General features: G+C 47.2%; 1 protein-coding gene and 1 long non-coding RNA gene across 3 annotated transcripts in view; one reads left to right on the top strand and one right to left on the bottom strand.

Moving 5' to 3' along the window:
* The window catches only part of PLXNA4 (plexin A4), a 456164-nt gene extending 447459 nt beyond the window's left edge, over nucleotides 1-8705 (top strand). For both annotated transcript variants that reach the window (XM_064373437.1, XM_064373439.1), the window contains exon 32: nucleotides 1507-8705. In XM_064373437.1, coding sequence (XP_064229507.1) covers nucleotides 1507-1602 — 96 coding nt within the window. In that variant the 3' untranslated portion in view covers nucleotides 1603-8705. The remainder of the gene's footprint in view (nucleotides 1-1506) is intronic.
* LOC110568912 (uncharacterized) overlaps nucleotides 1-17813 on the bottom strand; it is a 303666-nt gene that overhangs the window by 13218 nt on the left and 272635 nt on the right. Inside the window, exons 4-6 of the long non-coding RNA XR_002479079.2 lie at nucleotides 3609-3750; nucleotides 3139-3233; nucleotides 1913-2029 (exon numbers count right to left, since the gene is read on the bottom strand). This is a non-coding gene — a long non-coding RNA (uncharacterized LOC110568912). The remainder of the gene's footprint in view (nucleotides 1-1912; nucleotides 2030-3138; nucleotides 3234-3608; nucleotides 3751-17813) is intronic.

Consider the following 17813-nt stretch of genomic DNA (forward strand, 5'->3'; position numbering starts at 1 on the left):
GCTTGGTAGACCTAGACCAGCGGATTTAGAATCCAAATTCCCTGCATCTGAGCAGCAACATAGCCACCTTTTCTAAGTGGAGGGTAGTAAGAGAAGCTGAAGCCTGTGCCCTGAGTCCTCTGTTTCCTCCCATCTTCATCACTTAAGGAAAGTCTAGGAATCCCTGGTTAAAGAAGCAGCCCCAGCAGGTCCAGGGCCTGGAGTCCCGCAGGCCATGAACAGCCTAATTCCATGACCCTAAAATCAAGGAAAAGCCAGTGCTGGGTCCATTAGTAGAAGGACCCTGACGCCAGTCTGCAGATGAGTACTGGTCTGGTGCCATGCAAGGTAATAAAGATGCTGTAGCATGCACCACTGTAAGATGCCAACTGTCTCATCTCAGAAAGAATTGTTAGTCTACAAGTACACCTGTCTACCGTTGGTGTTTAAATAACCCATCTTTATGAAATGATCGTGCCTACAAATGACAGTTCTTGGCCAGCTCTATCTTGCCTCCCCAATTAAAGAAACATTAACTGGGTCATGAAATCCAAAGCCCTGGAGCCTCCCTCAGGCCTTCAGCCTCCTTCTCAGCTCCTCGTCCTCCCTGCTTATCGCTGCCCCCTCAAACTCCAACACCAGTAGGTTCCACCCAGTTGTCTAGTGCCTCTCGGGGGGCAAGCCTTGTGTTGAGGGTGCGCACAGATGTTATCTGACATCCTCTCCACTGGAGGTGGATTAGTCATTCCTGCCTTAACAGTTGAGGACGTTGAGTGTTCAGAAAGGTTCCCTGTCTGGCCTCAGATCACCCAGCTAGAAACTGACAGAGCCTTTACCCAACCCCTCATCTCCTGAGTCCGAATAAAATTCTAACACATTTTTCATTATGGGCCACAATTGCTGGCTGTCATCATCCTCTACCAACTGCCTGCCCTCAGAAAAGGCTTTGGTAGACATTACCCATTAAGTGTTAATGACCAGGAAGGCTTACAGTCTTACTGTTCTAGGGATATTTAACAGGCAAAGTGAAAACAAATGACCTTCTAAATGTAAAATTTGGGGCCTCAGGGAGCTAATGGGGAGGATTTTTATTTCTGTGGGAGGAGGGATGGGATGTCTTAACATCCACGAAATCACATTCAGGCTCCGTGCTGAGCACTGCACATTTCCATGGGATATGGAACTATCTTCTGTCTAACCTGCAGGTAACTGCAGCATCTTGGCACAGGCGTCTTCAGCAGAGCTTCTGCCCTCTGTCTACCATCTTTTGTAGGCAGTAGAATGAACACAGTCATTCGGACATGACCGGGTGTGCTGGCATCTTGTGCTCACTGCTGTGCCAATGCCTACATGCTGTGCCCACCCATGCTGCCCAGAACTCCTGCTACCCAGCAGTGTCATGTGCACCTCTACACATGCCTGTGACTTCCTGGGCTTCTGACCACGTTCGCACCATCTTTGTGCCTCCTGAGAACACAGACCTATACACACGAACGATTAACCTCCCTGTTCTTGGCCCTTCTGCAGATCCTTGGACCTCTGGACCACGACGACCAGTGTGGGAAGCAGAAACTGGCCTACAAACTAGAACAAGTCATAACCCTCATGAGCTTAGACAGCTGAGAACCATCCTTCCAGGGCCGCCCTGGAGGGGGACACACCAAGCCGTGCCTCAGTCTAGATTATCATCTTTACCAAGTGCAAGTTCCGACTGGCATCAGCAGCACCCCCTGAGCAGCGCTGTCTCTTTCTTTCTCTTTCTCTCTGCCTCTTTGTTTCTCCTTCCTTCCTGGATCTCTTCTCTTGCAGTTGCTCTGCCAACACGATTGGACCAAGCCACTGACCCTCAGTTAGTTCAAGGATGGCCAGGCCCATGGCAAGGGAGCTGACCAGAAGGTATCAGAGGGGCCCCTCTCTCCCAGCTGCTCCTGACCTGGTGCATGTCAACAGCAGGGCGCAAATACGGATCAGGAGCCAGGAACAGGGGATGTTTCTGTGCTGCTACTTCACCTTCCACTTTGGCAGCCCCTGCTTCAGTCCAAGCCTTGGCCTAGGAAGAGGCAAGGAAGGAATTCAGTATTATCTTCACTGAGAAGACATCGCCTGGCTCTCCATTCCCATAGTTCCATCTCCAGTGGTTCAGTCAGTGGTCTGATCGCTTTGCAGCTGTGAGAAGAAAGGCCACACCTCCTGCATGTGGCTGGAGCAGGGCATGTGTGAACAACTGGGAGGTGCTGCTTGAGGCTCCCTCTTCCCCACTGGGCTGGCATCCAGAGGCTTCCTGTCCTCTTCCAGGCGTCCAGAGGGACCTACCTGCCCTGCCTGCTCCCCCGCCAGTGGAAAGACAGACAGGAGAAAGAATAGCAGTTACATTCCTCCATGGAGATGCTCCTCACCTTTTCATCTGAATCCTAGCAGCAGAAACATAACACAGAGGGAGAGAAAAGGAAAGAGAGTTGCATCTACCCTGGAAGCAGAATTTGTTGTTTTCCATTTACCCCCAAATTCGAATGAGTCACGATCATAGTCATAGGTCTAGTCCATTACCAGAGCCCTGAGTGCTGTCAAGAGAAAGCATCTATCGCCACCCTCCTTAGTCACCCTTCATCAAGGGTCAACGTGAAATGCAGAGTGCATCTAGGAGATTCTACCTCCAGCCATCTCCATGGCTCCATCCCACCATCCTTCCTGAGAACTCCATAGACGGCTGGAGTCAACAGCCTAGTCCCTGTTCCCTCTGCAGCATCTGGTGCCATTGCTATGCAGATGACTTTGTCACTGGGCTGTCCAGACCTCTTTGGGAATGATTCCATCAACATATCAACTGTCTCTTTAACCATTCTCCTTCCTCATCTCTTCAGCAGTCATCATTGAAAGAAACAGACTTAAGCACAGCCTCACAGAGACAACCCAAAATGCCAGCCAACCTCAGCCTCCAGCTTGTCAGGTCTGGGAGGGACAAAGAGTCATGCTGATGGGCCTGGCTAGAATTGAGAAGAGGGACATACAAATGACCTCAGCCTTGGCATCCATCTCCCCATCTGTTCTTCCATCTACAGATGCACCATTTTAGCCAGGCAGGCAAATGTGAGCTTAGAAATGGATACTAGGTAAGCAGAGGCTATAGGGAGAGATGGTCAAATGGAGGGTTCTACGAACCTTTCATCCTAAGGAGACCATAGGTGCTGTCTGGTCCGGTCTCCCACCCTAAGCAGGAGTCTCTGTTGGCAGCTCTGCTCTGGAATTGTTCGCCACTATGGGAGACAAGCAGAAAAACCATCTTAGGTGAGGTTGAGGAGAAGGATTCACAGTCTTGCCTTCACTCCCCAAACATCAGACATCATTCCTTGCCATCCACTCAGAATGAGCCCCCCTGGGGGAAGAAGCCACACCATTTCCAGCAAAGTCCATGAAGTGTCCTGTACTTTTAAGAACACTTGCCCCTTTGGATATGAATATGTGCACGTGTGTGAACACATGTACATGCATATGTGTGTGTCTGCCCCAGGGGTAGGCGGAAAGCTTGAAAGGATTCCTTGTCCTTTGTAGGAGGATTTTTGAAGTTTTCCCCTTCTCTTTCCCCTTGCTCATCCATTCATCCTGCAGCTTCAGGACATTTCAATACTTGCTTTCTATGCTGAGAGCTGGTGGGTGGAAGGAGAAGTCGCTTGTTCATAGGAAATCAGGGTGGTCACCTGCTGAGGCCTGGACCTCGGCGCAGGACATCATGTGACATCGCAGAGGACAGATGATTGAAAAGACACGAGCAACCTAACGGGAAGAGAAAAATGGGAAACGATGCATTGAAAGAGGAAGAAAAAAAAATAACCAAAGGTTTTGGCAAGTGTAGTACCCCCGGGTGGAGAAGCTTGGATTTTCTATCCTTGATCATTTTTTTTTTTTTTCCTCCCAAGAAGTCACGGGACCTGGAAGGTCAGAAAGGGTGCATGTGGGAGATGGTCTGAGGAAGTACCTTGGTCAATACAATATTTTTGCACATATAAAGGGTTGGGGAGGAAAGAGACATGAACATATTTAACACATTTGCTGGATGGAAGCTGCGTGTGTGAGCGTATGTATGAGTGAGTGCGTTTTGATTTATTTTTTAAGTTTTGCACAGTTAAAAGAGAAAATCAACAAGCAGAAAAAAAAGACTTATCACAGTTCTGCTGAAGCTTTTATTTTTTACCGGATGATGATTGTTATTGTTACTTTGGCGGTACAGGACTTAATTTTTTTCCATGTTTTTGTTATAAGAAAAACTTCAAACACCTCAGAGAAATAGAAAGGTTAGGAAGAAAGAGGAGACAAGGACAGACAAGTTTCCTGGCTGTCCTCATGTCTCCTCGGGGAGGGGTTTAGAGCTGGTTTGACTTTAATTGGTGGGTGGGTGGTTTCTGTGTCTCTGTTCGCTGCAGTCCCTGTGGCCTGCTTAGGGATTGAGAAATCCGAGCCAGGTATCCAGAGCCACAGCCCATCTTACTTATAAAAATTATCTTTTCTTTTGCTGTTTGTTTTCCATTTCTTCCGTTTGGATTCTTGGTGCACGTGTGATAATGATGTTCAAAAGTAAAAGCAGGCAACATTGTCAAAAAGCTATCCTTGCCCCCCTCACTCCTACCCAAATATTTTTTCCAAACTCCCCCATGGATCTTCCTTCTCCCCCTGGCAGAGCAAGCATCCAGGGACTGCCCAGTTGGCTTGCGGGCTCCCAGAGGAAGGAATTGGGCCAATTTGGTCCTGTGGGATGGAGTCCCCCCAATAGCCTTCCTCTAGGCAAAGTTAATTTGTACAGTCACCATTCTGTTGAGTTCTGGGCAGAAAGGAGAAGAGAAAAGACCATCTCCTTCACTTTCCCCTCCACCTCGCCCCCTGCACCCTCCCAGGGAAAATGGTACCAGACTGAGCCATCAAAATCACTGACCAAGCTTAGGTGGGGATTTTGCATGTTGGAGGGAGAAGGGCTGAAGGCTAGTGGTAGTGGGGAAGGAGGGGGCTTTGTGGGGTCCTGAATTTTAAGGAATAAGTAGAGGAAGCCATGAAAGAGAGCTGCAGGCTGGGCATTTCTCCTGGGCACAAGTCCTCCCAGATGTAGCTTTTGCCCATTCTTTGTCCTTCCCCATAAGGAGAAACCCTGACATTTCTTGGTAGCTGCAAATATTGCCACTAAGTGAAGGTGGTCATCATGCCAGTTACTTCCTCAGGAAAATATTTTCTTGCCTTCTTCTTTCAATATGGTTTTAAATGTGGGGACAGAGGATAACCCAAGTGTCCCACAAGCCAAGGTACGTTCCAACCGCAGCATGACCCCCGAACCCCAAGTCAGCCCCTAGAGACTCCCTCTTGTGCGCCCGCAGCCTGGTAAGTGAGCTTGAGCGCTTGCAAGGAGCTACGGAGGAAAGAGAAGTCGTTTTCAACAAATCCCAAAGTTAGAGGCAGACTGTCCAGGACTGTCCCCAGGAAGAAGCAGGAGTTGCCCACAGGTAAGGTCTCTGACTTAGTCCCCTCAGGCCCAGCTACCTGCGCCCACCAGGGGTCAAGGTTGATGTGCTGTCTCAGCATCCCCACCCCTCCCCCCGCCCACAACCAAGTCCCTGGTGCCCGTGTCGCCTGTTGCATGTCTGGCTTCTGCCTGTGCTCTTCCCACCGCGAGCATCCTCCCTGTCCCTCCCAGTTCTACCCTGTGTCTCCTGCATGCATAGCCTCTGTCCCAGGGCGATTTATCCACTTGAGTACAGGAGCTGGCTCAGACCTCTCAGCCCAGTCCTCTGTGACTGCCCCAGCCCTGTCCCACCCCAGCCAAAGCTACCTCCCTGGCTGTAGGGGCTCCCTCGTCCAGCCAAGGCCCTATGGGTCCACATCTGAGGATCTACACTCAATGACTTCCTAAATGGCATCCTCTGCCACTGTTTCCAGAGCTGTGAATGATGCTGTGACCGGTCAGGTCTCAGCACTACTCTCTGTGACCTAAAAAGAAAAGCTCCATTTCCATCTGTCTTCTTTCCCAGGACCAAGGGGAAAGGGTATGTGAAGTCAAACACTTAACTGAGTGAAGGGCCAGTATTATTATCAATCAAGGACTAACCTCCCACCTCACAGACAGCCAAGCAGTGAGGGAAACACAGACACACATAGTAAGGTGCTCTGCAGGCAAAAGGCCCAGAGATGACCTTCCTTCCAGGAACAGTGAGCCCAGTAAGCAGCACCAGCCAGCTCGTCAAGGCCTTCAAGGGGCCTTTCTGTGAATGAGTCACCTTCAAGAGCTCACCTGGCCCCCAGAGAAGACCCACCACAGGCAGCTCAGTGCCCTGGCTCCTCCCCACGCCCCAAATCCCCCCAGCCAGCCTTCCTGGTCCTCGTTTACATCAAGGGCCTCTTCCCCTCACTCTTCCTGCCAGATCTCAGGACAGGTAACTGGGAGGCCTTGATTCCTCAGCCTCTTCCTTTAAAAACAAACAAACAAAAAAAAACTGTGGGCAATTTCTTTGGGATTTTGGAGTTGATTTTTGTTTGTATATTTTAAGAGTTTAAGAGTAAGAAGGGAGCCCTGCTATGGGTGTTAAGTCCAAATTACTTGGTCGGTGGTAGCAAAACCTATGACTTCCAAGGGGTTGAGGAGAGCCTCAGAGGCCAGGAAGAATAGCCTCCATTGGGAAAAAAAAATAGGTCAGGATATTCCCTGGATGAGGACAACGCTAGGGGTGGCATCTGGCATGTTTGCTGCTATTCCTGGTGCTTCCCTGCACTTTTGACAGATGGAGTCCTCCTCCCACCACCTCACCCTACAGGCATTCGCTGTGTAGGAAACAAGAGCCTTATTTTACAGAGTGGGGAGCTGAGGCACAGCCCCAGGTGACATGGACACAGCTCCTAAGAGAGGCTGGGACACTCTGCAAACCTCTCTTCGTGGTGCTGAGAGTGGCAAGCCCTCGACATGAAACCTAAATGGCCACTCCTCTCATTTGGAAAGTAATCCACTGCAGTAAAAGTTTCAGACATGCAAGAGAGCTTTTTTTTTACTACAAATTTTTGCTCCCCCATAAATTTTTTTTTATTAGAGGGAGTATCCAAGTTTTAAAAATATATAGAATTTTTTTGGTTGTAAAAGAAATGCATACTCATTAGAATCCCAATTAAATTCCTTGAGTAGACTGGCGACTACCAGAAAGCAAATCAAAGTTAAAAAAAATGAAACAAAATCCTTCATACACAAAAAGAACTTTCTGTTTGTATTGGCAGAGGTAGGGAGGTGGTTCAGGTAGGCTGGGAATCCTGGGTTGGGGGAGCCTCACCTTACTCCATTCCCACCCGCTTTGATGTCTAGGCTTGGCTCTTTGGGCTGCCCTGGTACTGCTGAATTCTGCACATCTCTTATTAGCTTTCCTCAAACTTTAGAGAGGTTATGTTAGGGACGGGTCATGGGAAGACCCAAGTTTTCCCTCTCCTAGGATTGCAAAAGCAAGTAGACCCAGTCTATGCAGCTCATCTTCCACCAGTTTCTTTATCTGGAATTAGAACTTCCTTCGTTAGTATCTTTGATCTTTTGACTCAAGCACATTTTGGAAGGGCTCCCTTACAAGCGTAGAATTTAAAACAGAGGATACAGTTAAAGAGCAACCCAAAGGACACTTAAGAAACCAAGACCACTTCACCAAACAGGACTAAGGCACAGAGGGCAGCTGCAATCCAGGCACAGGACGAAGATGGGATACGTGTGCTCATCTGTCTGTCCTCTTTTCCTCTCCCTCCCCGATGTTCTGGTTAGCTTGTTGGCTTGTTAAACCTTCTGTTCTTTAAAATGAAAAGCTAGCTTACCTCAAAGAATCTTGTTTCCATTTGGAAACCAATGATTTTGTGTTTTAGAGTGGATGGCCCGCCCCTCACCACTCCCTACCTTGGCCTGGTGTTCTTGAGACATGCGGTCTTTGCTTAGTTGTATGTGGGCTGCTTGGAGCAGGAACAAGGCCTCCAGGCCCTCAGGTGGGCAGGAAGGATTAGATGCCGCTGCCCTCCTTCCCACTTTAGCCTATAGGGACCAGCCCATCTCTTCCGGCAGGGTCCTGCCGAGTTACCATAGCAACCAGCAACTCCAGGGTACCACATCAGACAATGGCTCAGTGAGCCAACATGTGCGGGGGATGCAGGGTTCTGGCCTGGCCAGATGACCCAGAGTTGAGTTTCAAATGCTAGAGGAGAAGGGGAGAAACAGGATGGATGGGTGGTTTAAGAAACCGGCAGGGGTCTTTGTGTCACATAGAGAAGCCGTTGAACGAGGTAGGGCAGGTTATATCTGTTCCAACCACCCACTTCCAGCCCCATCCCACTTCTGTTTCAAACTAAAGCTCCCACCTTGAACGCTGACCCTTTGTTAGAACAAAGCAAAACATATCTTTAGGCAACAGTGTTAAAATGAGCCTCAAATACAGGTGGATGAGATCTCTAAGAAGAGGGTTTTCTGGTTTTGATTTTTAAAGAAGAGTATCCTAGTAAGATATTTAAAAAAAAAAAAAAGATTTAAAAAAAGTTTTTAAAAAGCAAACCTATGCTATTTAAATTGGAGCCCAGTTGTAACTTGGTAAAGGCAAGCTTCTGTACCTTTGTTATAATTAATTGTATACCTGTGTATGTAAATATAAGGCATTCCTATTTTGCAGTTCAGAACAAAAAAAACTTATTTGTAATATAGAATAAAGTTTATTAAAAAATAATAAAAATGCAGTTTGGGATGTTGGGTCCTTCTTTATGTGACTGTCTGGGAAGGGCTGGGGGAGAGGACTGCCTGTAAGCTGGCAGCAGCTTCCAGCATGCAGACACATGGCTGCACCTTCTCTCTACAGTTGTGTGACATCTAAACTCAACCACCAGAGAGGCATCCTTCTACTCAAGGCCCTGTTCTCAGTTGCAAGGCAGCCATCCCGAGGTGGTAACTCTTCAAGCAAGGAAGGATAAACATGCTACTAGTCAGTGCTGTCAGGAGACAGCGCTTTTCTGTGCAGCCCAGTCAGTCCCGGAATCCCTCTCAACGCAGCCCTCCAGACACTCACTACCTGTCCATTAGAGTTGCCTCTGGGGACCACACAAGCATTGCTATCCCTCCTTCAGGTCTTCCTGGCAAACTACCCCTCTGTGACCAATGATTCTCTCAGCCCCTACCTGCCTTGGAATGTTGATGAAGAGTGAAGATCTTGAATCCAACTGTGTCCCTGGGGTAGAGTGAGTTAGGGAGAAAAAGAGAATGAAGAGGGTGGCAGTGAGGAGGGACAGCGGGAAGAAGCCCATGCCCCCGCCTGCCTTGCATGCCCAGCCAAGGCCCATGCCGCTCAGAGGTGGGGGGTGGGGAGCCACTGCAGCTGGCATGATCCAGAGAGCCCTGGCCTGGGCACCAGGACCTCTGCAGGTTCTGCTGTTGGCCCACGTGGCAACCTTGAGCAGATCCATCCAGGTTTCAAGCCTCATCAGCAGGTGAGAAGGCTGGGCTGGGTGATACCATGAATATTCCAGCGTTCTTCTTATTCAAAGGGAAAGCCATGAGAGAAGGAAATCGGGAGAGAAGCAGGATAAAGAACAAGAGGCAGAAACATGGAAAGGGGAAGACTCAGGAGGGAAGCAAGAAAGGAAGGAAGAGTGTAGGGTGGGGGAAGGGGGAGGGGTGAGGCAGATGTTGCGGGCACCAACTGCTGATGAAACTTCAGGCAAATCCTACCTCCCGCCTCACTGCTGCCCCCACTCACAAGCCCCTCCAGCCTTCACACCCCAAGGTGTACATGGGGAGCATTCACCCAGGATGGGAACCCTGGGGGGCACAGAGAGAAGGGTCAAGAGGCGGCCTGGGGAACATCCACAGGGCTCCCTCCTGGCCTTTCCCTCAGCACTGTCCCACCTTCCAGAGGTGATTCCTTCTAAGATACAAGTGAGCTCCTGAAGACAGAGCATGTACAGCGTGGGGCGATGGTGGAAATGGACGGGGCACCTGCGAGGGAAAACTGAACTCCCTGCCTCAAGAACTAGAACAAACCAAATGGCCCAGGAAGGTGGACCACTTGAGGTGGGAAGTTCGAGATCAGCTTGGCCAACATGGTGAAATAGATTACAATCAATCAGAGTGGTGGGTTTTTTTCTCAGTAGATCAGGTTCACAAGGAAAGTATAGGTCATGAACAGGAAAGAACAGAAAGGAGATGTTTTTCCCTTCTACTCAGGCTGGGTGGGGACAGTGATGTCACCCTGAAGGTTAACATTGAGATTAAACAACGAAGTTTCCTCCAGGGCCTCAGATTCCTTTACTTGTACTGGCTCCAACTTTGTCAGAACCAACCACCATGACCTCGAACAGGCCACTTCTCTTCTATTTTCTTTACTTAGCCACAAAATGAAGATCGTTCTAATTATACCACAAAGTCCAGAAGATTGGAGCAGGCCGATTAAGACAACTGAAATGAAAAAGATGCAGTGTGCTATGCAGGCTCATACATGCATGCAGTATTATTATTAGTCATAAAAATGATACTATACAGGCCGGGCACGGTGGTTCACACCTGTAATCCCAGCACTTTGGGAGGCAAAGGTGGGCAGATCACTTGGATCAGGAGTTCAAGACCAGCCTGGCCAACATGGTGAAACCCCATCTCTACTAAAATACAAAATAGCCAGGTGTGGTGGCAGGTGCTTATAACCCCAGTTACTCGGGAGGCTGAGGCAGGAGAATCATTTGAGCCCAGGAGGCAGAGGTTGTAGTGAGCAGAGATTGCTCTACTGCACTCCAGCCTGGGCAACAGAGTGAGACTTCATCTCAAAGAAAAAAGAAAAAAGACACTGTACAAATAAGAGTGGGTCCATTCTGGAGCCTCAATAACAAATTTAGAATAGACGCATTATTTACCCATTGCAAAATAAGTAAATATCTAACACCTTATGAAGTCATATACTTTTTATGGTCATTAGACTATGAAATCTTCATTTTTTTTTCCCCGAGACAGAGTCTTGCTTTATCGCCCAGGTTGGAGTGCAGTGGCATAATCTTGGGTCACTGCAACCTCCACCTCTGGGTTCCAGCAATTATCATACCTCCGTCTTTCAAGTAGCTGGGATTACAGGCATGCACCACCACTCCCAGCTAATTTTTTATATTTTTAGTAGAGATGGGGTTTCGCCAAGTTGAACATGCTGGTCTCGAACTCCTGGACTCAAGTGATCAGTCCTCCTCGGCCTCATAAATTGCTGGGATTATAGGCGTGAGCCACTGTACCTGGCTGACTGTGAGACCTTTAAAGGCAGAGACCATATCTCAGTTGAATTTATTACCCCAGCTCAGTGCAGTGATTCACACAGAGAGAGTGCTCAATAAATCATGAATGGCGGGGAGAGAGGGACAGAAAGCAAAGCTTGGTGAACACCATCATCTACAAAGTTGGCCACTGGGTTGTCTCCCCGCTATGACTCTTATGCCCTCCGTTACCTTCAATATCAGGCCGCTCGCCCTCTCCCATGAATGGTTCATCTTTAGAAAACTAATTCTTTGAGTTGCAACTAGTGGCTATCTTTTACAGGTAGAGAGAGTAGGTGTTTTTGTCAAAACCTCTCCCTGGGTTAGTAGAGCTTCTCCTAGCTGAGCAGAGTAAACGGAGGCAGAGGCAGGTGACTTCTGCACCGTCACTTTCTCTAAACCTGCCTCACTTTTCTCTTAGCAGAACTCCTACCCTGCACAGCGAGCCAGAGCCTGCAGGGCTACCGAGGGTGTTCACTAAAGCTAAGGCTCATGAATGATGTCAGATCTAAGCAGAGGAAGATGGACCCAGGCACAGGAATATCTGATAGTTATATCACAGTTCAGTAATATCTACTTCCTCTCTCTAAAGGAGCAGTACAGTTTCCCACTCCAATAAAAGTTCAGTTGGCCCAGCAACTTGGGTTGGGCCAATGGAATAGGAGCGCTAGTGGCGTGGTCACTTGTAACGCTCTAGAGGGCAGCAGCCCGAACCACAGAGTGAGGACAATGACAGCACACAGCAGAGGCACTGGATGACCCTATGGTTGTGTAGTATGAGCAGAAAATAAAACTTTGCTGCTTTAAGTCGCTAAGGTATGAGACTATGACTGCTGCACGGCCAAGACTATCCTGACTGCTGTAGGGTGCAAGAGACTGAACCTGACTAGTAGGTGGCCCCTTAGTTCATAACGAATGTGTGAAATCTCACATTTCACCTACAGAGAAGTATTCTTTTGACCTAAAACCTTCTTTAAAAAGGATGTTATTGACTATACTCAATATGAATCATTTTGTGGAAGGTCCTGATATTCCTGGACTAGCTTTGGGACAGATTGGGGAAGAAAAGGAAGACTAAGAAAAAGAAGCAAAGGTGGAGAAAGACGGTGCAAACCTACAGAGTTAGGAAAGAAGGAAGTAGAGGAGGGGACGTACCAGAGGAGAGAAATGAGGAGGATTTGGAGGGTGAGAGAAAGGAACTGCCTTTTGCCAACTCTGTGCCAGGTATATGCCACCTGGTTCCCACGCCACCTGCTGTGGTGAAGCATTTTCAGGCCCAATTGCAGGTCATGACATTAACATCCCACAGTACCCTAGGATAAACTATTTATTATCTAGGAATGAATCCAATGAAGGTTGTTTCAAAATATAACCTATCACTTTCTATATGCCTTGGTTTTGATCAATGATCAATTTACCAGGAAAACAGAGAACTCATCCTCAGGGAATACATACCATATTCTCAGCACGGGTCCTTGAGCAAGATGGCAGCTCCCTTCAGAAGCCATAAACGACAGCTTCTTGTGATGCCTAGAAGGATGCCGGCTGATTCTAATGAAAGCCTGATGACCCCTCTAAGATGCAGGAGAGGAAGAAGTCATGCTCCTCATGCACATACACGCAGAAGGAGGGCCTTCTTATCCCTGCTCCTCATCCAAGTCCAGACCAGGACCAGCCACTAAATCACCTTCCAAGTTTCTGCTCATTCCCTGTTTGAGCCTCTCCAAATTCTATCAATGCAAAGGCAGGGCCTGGGGGAGAAAGCAGCAGAGGCCCTGGGAGGGGTGGCCGGCAGGTCAGTAGGGATGTATGCTCCCCTGATTCATTAGGATCACATCCCTTACCATAGGAAACATCCTGTTTCCTTACCTAAAAGGGCATTGGCTGTGCTGAACTGCCCCAACTCCACAGTGCCCTGCCAATCTTTCCTTCTGCTTTGGTATGCCTGCTGTTTGGTGAATTTCTGAGGGCAATGCAGGCTGGAGATACCACTGGCTCAGAGCTGTGTGTACAGCTCCCCTGTGCAGACAGCTAGGACTTCCACCATTTTATATCCAGAACATACTGTCTACATAGTGTGAAGGTGAAGAACACAGCCCGATTCAAACTCTGCCCTTCTCTGGCCAGCTTTTACCTGGAGTTCCCAACTGTCTCTAAACTGTGCCTTCCTCACCTGTAAAGACAAGAATAATAACACCTTCCCCATACAGCTCTCGTGAGGATCAAGTGAGGCAAGGATTATAAAACACTCAGAGCAGGTCCTGCCATCCTGTAAGTGTGTGACAGATGGTAGCTTTTACTATTGTGTAACAGGCTTCCCCAAACTCCACATACGATATCTCTAACCCTTGCTCATGGGACAACACCAAGCACATAGTAGCTGCTCTATAAATATTTTCCAAATGAATGAGTGAAGTAGGTGCAAGAATTTCTCAACTGCCCAAGTCTTGAAATACATATGTACATAGAACACAGCTTTCCAAGAAAGTACAAAAACAGATAACTAAAAATTATAAGAGCCTGAATTCCTCCTCAAATCAGAAGTGAGACAAGGGCTTGTGAGCAGGTGGCTTATTTTGGGAAGTGGTCCTGAGGAACGGAAGTGGGGGGTACGGAAGTGAGGACAACCCAATTCAAGGGGATATTTTCAAGCTGGCCCTCATGGTGGGTGTCTGGGACTCTGACCCCTCTCGGACCCTCTAATAATGTAGAATGCCCCTCAGAACCCACGCACTAGCTCCCACTCCCCAACTGCTGAAAGGTCTCCTGGCTGTTTATTCCTCACACTTCTAAGTTTGCAAGTGAGTTGGAAAAGCTGAGTGGCTTCCCCCAGCCACCCCCATTGCCATGATAGGAGGAGAGGAGCCCTGAGTGTCCCTGAAGCAGACGCTATCAGGCTCCATGTGCATGCCACCTGGTTGCTGTGGCAACAGCTGGGGTAGAAAGGTGGGTCAAGAGGGTATGGGGCAGAGTGCAAGGGAAATCTACCACACAATATGTAATCCTTTAAAATCCTTCATTCTAGGTCAGTAAGATTAAAGTCATTTCAAAAACTCTTTTGTTTTTAGTAAGAGTCCCCAGTTTTTTTCTTCTACCTTCTCATTTTTCTACTACTTTCATCACCAGCTACAGCTATTGCCTTTTCTCCTTCTTTCCATTATTCACAATGAAGCCAAGTTTTTCTTCCACCTTGGAAGTTAGGACACACAGGAGATAAGTAAAGGACATCGAAGTGACCCTGAATCGTGGATGTGGGTAAGGGCTGGACAAGCCCATTGGTTCTGTGACTCATCAAATTCACACAGGACTTCTGGGGTGGGACGTGTGACTGTCTAACCTTTCCCAGCACTGTCTGCTTTTCTTGGCTGTGCCACCCAATTAGCACCTTATCTTGGATGGCCTTAGCCTTTCATTGCCTGTAATGCACCATTCAGCACTTTATTTTAATAGAATCAATGCTGGTATGTGTGTGATAATTTTATCCCCTAATAATTTCACGTTTTTATGTCCTGTCTCCTTAACTCAGAAATAGACCAGGTCTTCTATTTCTTTGATTCTGAACTCAACACTGGATACACAGTAATTAGATAAATGCTCAAGTTTTACATGAACTGTGCATGTCTTTATTTTATTATGCATTCAAACATGTCAGCCCATTAACAGAACTCCCACAGGGGTGCAATAATTATGAAGTCCAGTTATTTTTATTTTTATCAACTTTTAGTCATATATAAAAGTCATAGATTTCACTCTCCCCACATCGCTAATTTTATTGCTTTGAAGGTATATTTGCCAAGGTACAAGGATGGAACGAAGTTTATTTAAATATAAGCATTTGATGACCAGGCCTCCATCCATACCCTCACCCTCTGCAGCTCTCCAAATATTAGAGCTGGTCTGACTGTGATTCAAGGTCTCTGTGCATAATGTGGAGAAATAACTGCACTTCATGAGCTTTTTCTTGGCTTAGAATCTCCTTCTCTGTCTCTTGGCAGGATGACACCTAGCCCATCCAGGAAGAAGGTTCGCATTTCTAGTTTTCCAGGGTCATCAAGTTCTTCCTACAACATTCAGTCCATAGGAATTCATGCAGTGGATCATGATTTACTTTATGGAAAAACATCTGAACTAGATAAGATCAACAGCCTTGAGCCATCAGTATTTGAACCTCAGGAGAGCTTTTAGAGACCCACCCTCCCTTGCAAAAGCACTGCTTACTCATTTATCTCTGCAGCTCCCTCATCACCTAGGTTCCAAATATATAAAGGATAGGCTTGTCCAACCAAATGCCATTGACCTTGTTTTCTTTATAGCACTGGACCACAAGACCAGGTATGTAAAGAAGATCATGTAATAAAATCAAGCTGATACTGAAGCCAACGTTTCCTAAGTGATCTTAGTCTGCTGTAGTCTATCAATTAAAAAAAATTTAGAAAATGGGATGTTGATAAGATACTTGGAAGAGATAAGACAATACAAGTGTTGGGTGGGATTGGGAACCCTGATTTCTAATAACTCATGCCGAAGAGTCATCATCTCCCAGGATACAAAAGGACTTTTTTCAGAGAGATGATTTCTGTGTCACATTACTTGCATTCAATTGTCAGGATCCAGTTCTATTCTATAGTTACCATTATTATACCCATTTTATAGATAAATACACAGAGACTTAAAACAATAACTGAGGGGGACTTCTACCAAGATGGCCAAATAGGAACAACACCAGAGCACAGTTCCCAGTGAGACAGAGATGCAGAAAGCGAGCCATCTCTATGTTTCCAAACGAGGTACAGGGTCATTTCAATGGATCTGGTCAGACAGTGGGAATAGCCCAAAGAGGGCGAACCAAAGCAGGGTGGGAGTAGCCCAAAGAGGGCTATCCAGAGTAGGGAGGGTCACTGCCCCACCCGGGAAGTGCAAGTGGCCTGGAGGATTGGGGAACTTACCCCCTTGGTACTCTGGTTCAGATACCATGCTTCCCCCATGGCCCCTGCAACCCACAGTACAGGAGAACGCCACCAGGCTGAAAAACATGAGTTATCAACACAGATCTGAGCAACAGCTCCAGCCTGGCACTGGTACCACTAGTTAACAGCACAGACCTGGGCGGAAGTTTGGACTAATGCCGAGAACACTTGCAAGAGGGAACTACCTGTCCCCCAGAAAGAGGAAGAGTTGAAAGCAAGGAAACGAGTGATACAGCTTGGCAGGCCTTACCCCCACCAAGTCCAGCAAACTGAAGCCCTCTTGCAGAGTTTTGTACCCAGCACATTAGTTCACATCAGTTGAACTCAACCTGGGATGATCAAGCTTGGCAGAGGAAAGGATGCCTCCCGTTGGGAAGGCAGGGCTAACCTCACCTGTGTACACAAAAGCCAGAGGAAGATTCCCCAGCAGCTGGGCTGAAGCCAAGGCAGCCCAACAGGCCTCTGCAGGCAGACAAAGGACAGGCTGCCCCATTAAGCAGCTCCCTGACCACTACATAATCAAAAAAACACCTCATACAGGAGAAACAGCTTCAACTTCAATAGAAAGGACGTTCACTCAGAGATCCCATCCAAAATCACCAACTTCAAAGATTAAAGGTAGATAAACTCACGAAGATGGGAAGAAACCAGCGCAAAAACGATGAAATCATCAAAGACCAGAACGCCTCTCCTCCAAGGGTTCACAATTCCTCACCAGCAAGGGAACAAAACAGGATGGACAATGAGTTTGGTGAACTGAAAGAAGCAGACTTCAGAAGGTTGGTAATAACAAACTTCTCTGAGCTAAAGGATTATGTTCTAACCCAATGTAAAGAAACTAAAAACCCTGAAAAAGGTTTCTAGATGAAATGCTAACTATAATAACCAGCTTAGAGAAGAACATAAACGACTTGATGGAGCTCAAAAACACAGCACAAGAACTTCACCAGGCATACACAAGTTTCAATAGCCAAATCAATAAAGCAGAAGAAAGGATATCATCAGAGATTGAAGATCAACTCAATGAAATAAACTGAGAAGGAAAGATTAGAGAAAAAAGAGTGAAAAGAAATGAACAAAGCCTCCAAGAAATATGGGATTATGTGAAAAGATCTAATCTACACTTGATTGCTTCACCTGAATGTGATGGGGAGAGTGAATCCAAGCTGGAAAATAATCTTCAGGACATTATTCAGGAGAACTTTCCCAACCTAGCAAGGCAGGCCAACATCCAAATCCAGGAAATACAGAGAACACCACAAAGATCCTCCTGAAGAAGAGCAATCCTGAGGCACATAATCGTCTGATTAACTAGGGTTGAAATGAAGGAAAAAATGCTAAAAGCAACCAGAGAGAAAGGTCAGGTCACCCACAATGGGAAGCCCATCAAACTCACAGCAGATCTCTCGGCAGAAACCCTAGGCCAGAAGAGAGTGGAGACCAATATTCAACACCCTTAAAGAAAAGAACTTTCAATCCAAAATTTCATATCTAGCCAAACCAAGCTTCATAAGTGAAGGAGAAATAAAATTCTTTATGGACAAGCAATTCAAGCAATTGCTGAGAGATTTTGTTGCCACCAGAGCAGCCTTACAAGAGCTCCTG

The sequence above is a fragment of the Aotus nancymaae genome, unplaced genomic scaffold, assembly GCF_030222135.1.
Source record: "Aotus nancymaae isolate 86718 unplaced genomic scaffold, 86718_ANA_hifiasm-v0.15.2.pri h1tg000002l, whole genome shotgun sequence".
Classification (NCBI taxonomy): Eukaryota; Metazoa; Chordata; class Mammalia; order Primates; family Aotidae; genus Aotus; species Aotus nancymaae.